This window comes from Betta splendens, chromosome 8 (assembly GCF_900634795.4).
Source record: "Betta splendens chromosome 8, fBetSpl5.4, whole genome shotgun sequence".
In the NCBI taxonomy this organism is placed as follows: Eukaryota; Metazoa; Chordata; class Actinopteri; order Anabantiformes; family Osphronemidae; genus Betta; species Betta splendens.
In genome coordinates this window covers 4,182,290-4,190,452 of record NC_040888.2, presented here as the reverse complement: position 1 = coordinate 4,190,452, position 8,163 = coordinate 4,182,290, and the positions used below count along the sequence as shown (strand labels likewise).

General features: G+C 45.2%; 2 protein-coding genes across 3 annotated transcripts; both read left to right on the top strand.

Moving 5' to 3' along the window:
• Positions 1-913: 913 nt before the first annotated feature.
• Positions 914-3,663, top strand: pvalb5 (parvalbumin 5). 2 transcript variants are annotated; one of them, XM_055510633.1, is made up of 5 exons: positions 914-1,071; positions 1,598-1,674; positions 2,572-2,704; positions 3,067-3,176; positions 3,392-3,663. In XM_055510633.1, exons 2-5 carry the CDS (start codon positions 1,614-1,616, stop codon positions 3,412-3,414), a joined length of 327 nt encoding a protein of 108 aa, XP_055366608.1. In that variant the 5' UTR covers positions 914-1,071; positions 1,598-1,613; the 3' UTR covers positions 3,415-3,663. The 2 variants fall into 2 exon arrangements, with proteins under 2 accessions (XP_055366608.1, XP_029015720.1); XM_029159887.3 differs by having other exon boundaries at positions 915-1,071; positions 1,570-1,674.
• Positions 3,664-5,233: 1,570 nt separating this feature from the next.
• Positions 5,234-7,135, top strand: LOC114860963 (parvalbumin beta-like). Its single transcript, XM_029159886.3, has 5 exons — positions 5,234-5,321; positions 5,995-6,065; positions 6,289-6,421; positions 6,524-6,633; positions 6,842-7,135. The coding sequence occupies exons 2-5, from the start codon at positions 6,005-6,007 to the stop codon at positions 6,865-6,867; spliced, it is 330 nt and encodes a 109-aa protein (XP_029015719.1). The 5' UTR covers positions 5,234-5,321; positions 5,995-6,004; the 3' UTR covers positions 6,868-7,135.
• Positions 7,136-8,163: the final 1,028 nt, after the last annotated feature.

The window sequence follows — 8,163 nt, the reverse complement described above, 5'->3', positions numbered from 1 at the left end:
ATGATTGACAAGCGCGTGAGCCAATCACAGCATAGAATATTCTTGCGTCTAATCCAGACAGCCAATCATCCTTTAGCTTTATTATCGTTCACGTAAATCCAGTTCTTCGCGTTATAAATCAAACACAGATTTTTTTTTACCTTCAGTTATTTTCCAGCCACCTGACATTTGCGATGGTGATGAAAAATTATTTATCTGAAAAAATGTATTATGGATTAGTAATTTACAAGTGAATGTGGATATTTGACTAGTGCATTGACGGTGGATTAGGCTACAGTATAAATTCTTAGTGTCTGATTATTTACTATTCTTAATGAAAAATCTTACCCAATTTATTAAAAAATCTATTAAACCTTTAACATTAGTGAAGATGTTGTTGGTATGTGGTTCTGATTCAATATAAAAACAGGCATACCTCTTTATACAAATAATATAGTTTAAAATTAATGCCTCCAGGTTTAATTATTAATGTGTTTGCTATTAAGGCAAACTCACACATCAAGTCTTACAATATGATAATTGCAAATGCATGTGCTAATACCAGACAAAAATAAAATAAATCCAACATACAAAATAAACATAAATATATGATATATTAAATATATAATTTTTGCAGCAACTCTATCAGTAAAATATAGAGAGGAACATATACCCAGTTACATATGTTTTGTATTTCATGTGATCAGCATCAGCACCAATGATGGTTGCTGCTGTTACAATAGGATAAAAGCAGGAGTATTACAATATGAAAAAAACAACACTGACAAAATGTTGACTCCATGATTGTCATTAATCATTATCATTACGCTGTGGGTATTTTCCCTTCTGCCTGCAAGTTTGCAAAACAATATGGGTGAAAAAATTATCTGCTCTGATTAACTGATGAAGGAGGAGGAGGAGGCGTTCTGTGGCGCGGGGGAAATCTCCCTGGGTTTGAGGACAGATAAGTCAGGTTGCTTCCTGCACTCTGGATCACAAAGCTGCAAGAGAGTGTTGGTGGCATAGGCAAAAAAAGCCAGCGAGGCAGAGAACTGTGCATCACAGGCAGTGTGCAACTTCACTCGAAGCACGGTAAGTACCACATTTCTGCAAACTCATGCACGGCGATGCTTAAAGATACGATAGCGGGCAGTTCTCTGTGTGTGGGAGCATCTCTTATTTTGTTTCAAGAAAGGAAGGAATAGATGTCCAGGTTTCTGTTGGGTGCCTTAAGTTGGAGCAAATTTCCCTTTGGAAATTTAAAATGGTCAAGCAGTTTTTATTTCATTTAATCAATGCTACATAATGAAATTTCTTTCTTATAGGGAGGAAAAGAGTTTCCCTGACAGTATTTTATTTTTTACTCATGTGGCTAAACCTCACTGTCAAAATGGTACAGTCCTGCTGATAAAAGATACGACTCAGCTTATTGTTTTTAACGGTGCCGATGTACTTGACCCACCGACAAAAGATAACCGCAAATCTATCCACAAGTTCTGCCTGCTTTAATCAGGCAGAAACTCCAATCTGACAGCAGAAAACACCTGCGCCAGTTTCACTTACTGTCACTTTGCATTTCTTCTGTGCAAGTGTGTGTGTGTGTGTGTGTATCCCTCAGGCAGCAACGGAGGACCATGGCATTTGCAGGGATGCTGAGCGACGAGGGCATCAAGGCTGCGGTCCAGGCTTGTCAAGGTGAGTCAGACGGCGCACGCATGCACTCGCACGCAGGGACACGCATAATCCTTAATGCAACAACACATACATGACAATATACAACGATGAGACGCAGACATTCCACTTATGAGAGACCAGGGCACTGTGGAAGCCACTGTCACAGGGGATGCTTGCATAGTGGGGACAGGGAGCCTGTAACCAGGCAGCCGAGTGGCAGGAGAGCAGTTACCACCCAGATACCAAGGTGTTTGTGTTGAGCGCTCACACAGTGAGGACCGACCCAGACAAACTATACAGCACATCGCATCCCGAACCGCGTAATTATTTATCCCTAGCAAATTACGTCTGCATCAGAAGGCGGACACAGCTCCAATGCTGACATGAAACTCAAATGTCAGTACTTATACCGTGGTTATTGGAGGAATCCCGCCTCTCAGCATCATTTCAGGCGAGATGACATTCAAACTTTTCCAGATGCACCTCACTTTTCTATGTCGTGAAAAAATAGAAATGTGAATTGTGGATTGTTCTCAAACCAGGAGTAACAAATCTCACAGGGCTTTTCTCACCAAATGATTGTGCTTCATCGCTCTTTTCCAACGGGACTGGCTTTGTAAATAAAGAGCTCTTAACATCTGCATTAGAGCCACGGGGGGCATTCTGTGTGCTTTGACTGTTCCAACGGCATAATGGCTTAGCCTATAATGGTATAAGACAGTGATGCGCTACAGGGTGTATATTGGTAAATGTCATTGGTTGAAGAATGAAAGTCATCTGAGCGAATGAGTGAATGCGACATCTCTATTCAGGCCCTGACCATTTTTGCTTTCTTGTCATTCTGTGATCGACCTCTCGCTCCCACATCTGTCCATCCCTCTTGTTCTCTTCCCCTCTCTCCCTCTTTGCCTCTTGTAGCTCCGGGCACGTTTGACTTCAAGTCATTCTTTGCTCAAGTGGGACTGACCGGCTCTTCCGAGGCTGATGGAAAAAAAGTGTTCACAGTCCTGGATCAAGACAAGAGTGGATACATTGAGGAGGAGGAGCTGAAGTGAGGATGGATGTGTGTGTGTGTGTGTGTGTGTGTGTGTGTGTGTGTGTGTGTGTGTGTGTGTGTGTGTGTGTGTGTCTGTGTGTGTGTGTGTGTGTGTGGTTTCAAGCCTCAAGCAAGGATACAATGTGTCCAGATGGGTGTGTGGGTGTGTTTGTGTAATTGTGTTACGGTTGTGTTGTAATTCCCCTGTGATGGCCCTCCGGCTGAAGTTTATGAATGGAGCAGCATTTCCACTATGAATGAAATGAGTAATACATGAGAAGATGAGGGGCGAGAGAGTGATGGAGGAGCGGACTAAGGCATCTGAGAACGGCTTGGAGGGGGAGAACGTGTTTCATGGGTTTTCGTCTTCCCATCAGGCGGTTCCTTCAGAATTTCTCTCCCGGAGCTCGAGAGCTGACTGTGGCGGAGGCCAAGGCCCTGATGGCTGCCGGAGACAAGGACGGCGATGGCAAGATAGGGATGGAAGGTGGGTACGTGTGAGACCTCAGAAAAAGCCGCAGGCTGCAAGCTGCAGTCTACACAAAAAAAAACACACACACAACAACAAAAAGAACTGCACACTCAAACAAGCAAATAAATAATTTGGGGTTTGTTTAGTCATCTGTCGTCACCGTAATGCTGCATGACAACGACTCGCCTGCAGAAAAGTGAACCCACTGTTTCTTTTTTTCTCTCCCACAGAGTTCTGTAATCTTCTGAATTAAAGAGCACACACACAGACGACCACGCCATTTCTTTCCCTCGTTTAAAAACCGGGTTTTCAACGGAAATCCAGCGATTTTCCAGATTGTTTGATGCAATAACCAGAAACCTCAGACTTATACCTGCCTGCTGCTCTCCTTGATAATGATACAATGTGTTTTGTGACGGACAGATAGATACAGTTGGATATTAGTTGTGTGTTTAATCGATCGGGTCCCTGGAAAGAATTAATAAACTGACTTCAGATGTGATGTCACTATTTGTGTCTTTATTTCTCCTGCTTGTGATAGACAATATGCTAAATGACCCATTTACACAGACTCAGATATTGTACTTATATTTTCAAGAATATTGTTTCACACTTTTTATTCCTCTCTGCAGATTAGTTCATATCTTAAAGTCAGCCTGATTCATTTTTACATTTTTTTAATTCTTCCTTTTAATTTGGAGGAACTGCATTTTAAATTAATTGGAGCCCCCTTGAGTCTTAGAACATGAAGGTTTTATTCAGAAATACAGTGTATTTCCTTGCTAGGACTAGTGGTGCCTTCTGCTGGACAAACCATGAATTCCTGCAGAGCCAGGTTGAAACATTCATGGAATACTCACCATACTTAAATAAAGCTACAGAGCCTGTAGGATAATGATGTGTGTATTATAATGAGGGATGATTGTTTTAACGAGCTAAAAGCCAAGATTTGAAAAATCAGAAGTCAGAAGAACTCATTCAATAATCACACTGGAAAAAACAGAAATGTTTGTCGCCATCCTTGATAAAGTCATCAGTCTTTCAATGATCAGCTGCCTGTTTGCGCAGTAAAATTGCTGTCATCATATTGCTTACTGGTTCACATGTTCACACATGCAATTACACATCACACAAAAAATAGTCTGAATGATTGGGGCATTTCCTACTAAGGACAGGGACCGGCTCGCAGCTCATGGGCCCCTAAGCATGTTCCCTGTTAGGGTGTGGGTCTGAAACTTGAATCACTGCATGCAGTTCAGAAGAACCTTATGGACGGACACTGTAGTCTTGACTTGAGGTATAGCTGGTGAACGTCACAGGTCAGCATATAGGATGGGGCTGCAAATCCATCATCTGAGACCGTCTCAGGACTGTGTTGCAACGTCGATCCCTCGGTTGCAGGAATAGAAACTAGAAAGCCTGACTCAAGTAATTTACGACGCACTCGAGTTACAACTGCAAAGAGTTAGAATATGAGTCTAGAAAGGGAAATAAAGCATTAAGTGAAGGTCCAGCACAGCCCAAGGATTAAACACATAATAAAGCAAATAATTATTCACACGGGAAACACAAAGTGTAAACTATTACAAGCAACCTTACACGTGTCTATGCCTCTAATTATAAGCAAGGGCACATTATGGGGTGAGCCACGAGACTGAGTGAGGCGTTAAAGTGACAATTTAACATTTCCTGCGTCGAGTGAGAAACAACAGTCAAATTAGCTCCGAGTCCCCGATGCTCGCTCCTGTGCCAAGATTCCCCCGCGAGCCAAAAGCGGCGGACGCGAGCCCTCGCGTGCGCCCTCGCGCCGCTTCCAATCCCCACGTACGATCCCAGATGGAATTTGCGACATTAAAATCAGCATCTTAAATGTTGCCTATAAATCAATGGAGCGCAACGTGTCACCGAGCCGCGGGCCCGCTCGTGTTTCCACACGTCTAGCTATAGGCCTCCGCACACATGCTAGCATCCTCATTTGTTCGCCTAAAAATAGTTCCAGACTAGTGGACACATTTTTTCGAAACCCATGCATCTTGGTACCTGATACTGAGACTCAAAGCTCTGTAAATGGTGTTGCTCAAGGATATATAAGAGCGAGGGAAAGCGCCTCAGAGCATTCGAGTCCGCCTTGGTTTTCACTCGCCTCAACGCAGCTCAAAGGTGAGTCGGAAGTGCGCCTGGCAAAGGCCGCAGCGGCTTCTGCTCCGGGGAGATGCCCTTGGACTATACACTATAGGGAGAAGCGGAACCGGCACAGCCAAGAACTGGCCTGGACCGACGGACGCCTCGGAGCTCCGACCCGAGGCCGAGCACTGCTGGCTGGTTTCGCAGGATCGCCGCTTGTGGATGATAAAAGACGCCTTTTCCCCTTTCCTCGTCTCCGTTAACCGGATGAGAGAAACCCGCCGCTTCCCAAAGCGACCGAGGCGTCTGACATCACCGCGTTTTCCCGGCGGCGTTGCTCATTCGCGTAGCCGTGATTTGGCCTCTCAGTGGGCGCGACGTCTATTTAGCGCCATAGCAGCGAGCCGCTTTGGGACGAGCGGCACCGGGCTGGGGTGAAACGCGCATCTTCGCCCCGACGCTGCTCCAGTTGCGTTTGCAAATGACAGCAAAGGCGTAGCTGCAAGAAGGCTTGGTTCTGATTCCAGCAGAGATATTCTCCTGTAATACTTAGCAGCTGATGTGAACAGGGGACTATTATAAGGAACTATTCTGGCTCTATATAGTTTGACTTTTACAGTTTTCTTATTTGTAATGCTGCAATATGATTATTGTTAAACTTTCATGATGCTTGTTCTAAATCTGAACTTTGTCTTCTTTCTTTTCCAAGATCAACAAAAATGGCCTTCTCTGGTGTCCTGAATGAAGCTGAGGTCAAGGCAGCTCTGGATGGCTGCTCAGGTGAGCTCCTCTGCCTTCACTCGCAGACCTCATGCACCCCACGCCATCATTATTCATTTGATCGCTGTAATAGTTAGAAATTGGCTAAACCCCCAAAGTCTCGGGTTCGGAATGTGTCATATAAAGTGGCAGACCGCAGTTATGGCGTCACTCGAGCGCTGAGGTCCTGCCCCGTGCTTGCACGGTGGCTGCCGAGTGCTAACGGTGTAAAAATGTGCCCCAGCTGCCGACTCCTTCGACTACAAGAAGTTCTTCAAGGCATGCGGCCTGGCCGGCAAGACCACAGAAGACATCAAGAAGGCCTTCGCCATCATTGATCAGGACAACAGTGGCTTCATTGAGGAGGAGGAGCTGAAGTAAGACACAGCAAAACACAGGACACAAAAATCATAATGGATTTAGTACAGATGAATGTGAAATGCGCAGATTTTTCATTCCGCTGTCTCTCCGCCTCTCAGGCTGTTCCTGCAGAACTTCTCCGGCTCCGCCAGAGCACTCACCGACAAGGAGACCAAGGCTTTCCTCTCCGCTGGTGACAGTGACGGCGATGGCAAGATCGGAGTTGATGGTGAGTTCTCATTGGAGCATCCTTTCATTCATTCTAATATAAGCCAAGACAACATGGCAGCTATGCCTGTCAGCAGTGGACACAAATACATTATACAATAGTACAAACAGGCTCATTTCTAACTTTAACATCTGCACATACTCAGGAATCTTCTGATTCTGAAAACATTTGGATAACGACTAATGGGAGATTTATTCTACTTCCACAGAGTTTGCTGCCCTGGTAAAGGCATAAATGTCCATTGACCAAGATCCACTTCTTTTCATGGAACATGCAAACTCCCTGCAAGATTCAGTAATCATCAGCTGAAAGCATATTTTTTATACCTTATTTATGAGTTGCCTGCGGACTGTTTCTCAACATGGAGCACGTACTGTACTGTGATTGTTATTCAGATGTGTAAATGTTCTGAAAAAATGACTTGTGAACACTGTGCGACAACATCAGCACATTTGGGGGAGAGTGGAAAACCAGGAATAAATACTCTTTTGGTGTAAAGTCATCTTGTTCCAGTCAGTGGTCTTTGCATTGGTCAAACACACGCATGGTGCATTCACAGCCCCGGCTTTCACATGGCTGTGGCCATGTCAACGCCGCGGCTTGGAAATAAGGCAGCGCTAATGAGTTTCCACCTGCGAGGCCTTTCGAATACTCGAGAGGCGCTGAGGGACGGGGCGAATTGAACTGCCAAGCACTTGTTTTGATAATTGGTTAATGAGAAGGGGAGCGGCGCTGGACCCGGGCCAGGGGAGGGCGAGCGCGTGGGGAAAGGCCCGAGGGCTTCGCTTGCATACTTCCTAGATCCGGGGAGGTTTGCAATGGATAGCTGTCACACATAGTGTAATTAGATGGTCTGTTCCAAGGCCTTTTTCTCCACCAACTGCTGCGTGGCCAATTCGATGATGTGCTGTGGCAACGGCAGGGCTATTAACAGCCACTATTGCATCAGCAGAAACTTGTATCAGGCTGGGTCTGCTGTAAAGGAGCAAACCCGCAGCAGCCTGAGGGTGTCTCGCTCAAATGCTCTCGTAGGTCTTTGGCTGCACAACAGGATCCCATCTGAGGAACTCTCAGCCATGACAACATCAAATGACTTCTCCAGTATGAAGTACGAACGCTTAGGACACTGCAAGTCAGCAATATGTAAAGCCTCAATCGTCTCCGGTGACTCCCTGGGCTTGTTATGATCAGCCAGTGGTTAAAACAGAAAAGACACCATGACAGCTGTCTGGTCTCCCTTCGTGGCTGCTCCAAAGGGCAGTGCTGCCACCTACAGACCGAAACAGGGCGCTCGACGGTAAAACTGGAGCAGTAATAAAGTCATAAACCCATTCACAACTAATATTCCTATTTACAAGGCACCGATGGGAGATCAGTGATGTCCGACAGCAGGATGAGGAAAATCTGGTGCGTGGTAACTACAAGTAATTCAACTATAATGAGGCTCCATGACACAAGAACAAGCGAGCGTCCAAATCAGAATACAGTAAACGACCGACACATTCATTGTTGGCCTCGTAAATTCATTAT

Bases quoted from the DNA above. Each gene is read 5' to 3' on its own strand.
- pvalb5 (XM_055510633.1), top strand. From the start codon at position 1,614: ATGGCATTTGCAGGGATGCTGAGCGACGAGGGCATCAAGGCTGCGGTC. The intron at 1,675-2,571 runs GTGAGTCAGACG...TGCCTCTTGTAG, and splicing joins TGCGGTCCAGGCTTGTCAAG to CTCCGGGCACGTTTGACTTC. The intron at 3,177-3,391 runs GTGGGTACGTGT...TCTCTCCCACAG, and splicing joins TGGCAAGATAGGGATGGAAG to AGTTCTGTAATCTTCTGAAT.
- LOC114860963 (XM_029159886.3), top strand. From the start codon at position 6,005: ATGGCCTTCTCTGGTGTCCTGAATGAAGCTGAGGTCAAGGCAGCTCTG. The intron at 6,066-6,288 runs GTGAGCTCCTCT...AATGTGCCCCAG, and splicing joins AGCTCTGGATGGCTGCTCAG to CTGCCGACTCCTTCGACTAC. The intron at 6,422-6,523 runs GTAAGACACAGC...TCCGCCTCTCAG, and splicing joins ATTGAGGAGGAGGAGCTGAA to GCTGTTCCTGCAGAACTTCT.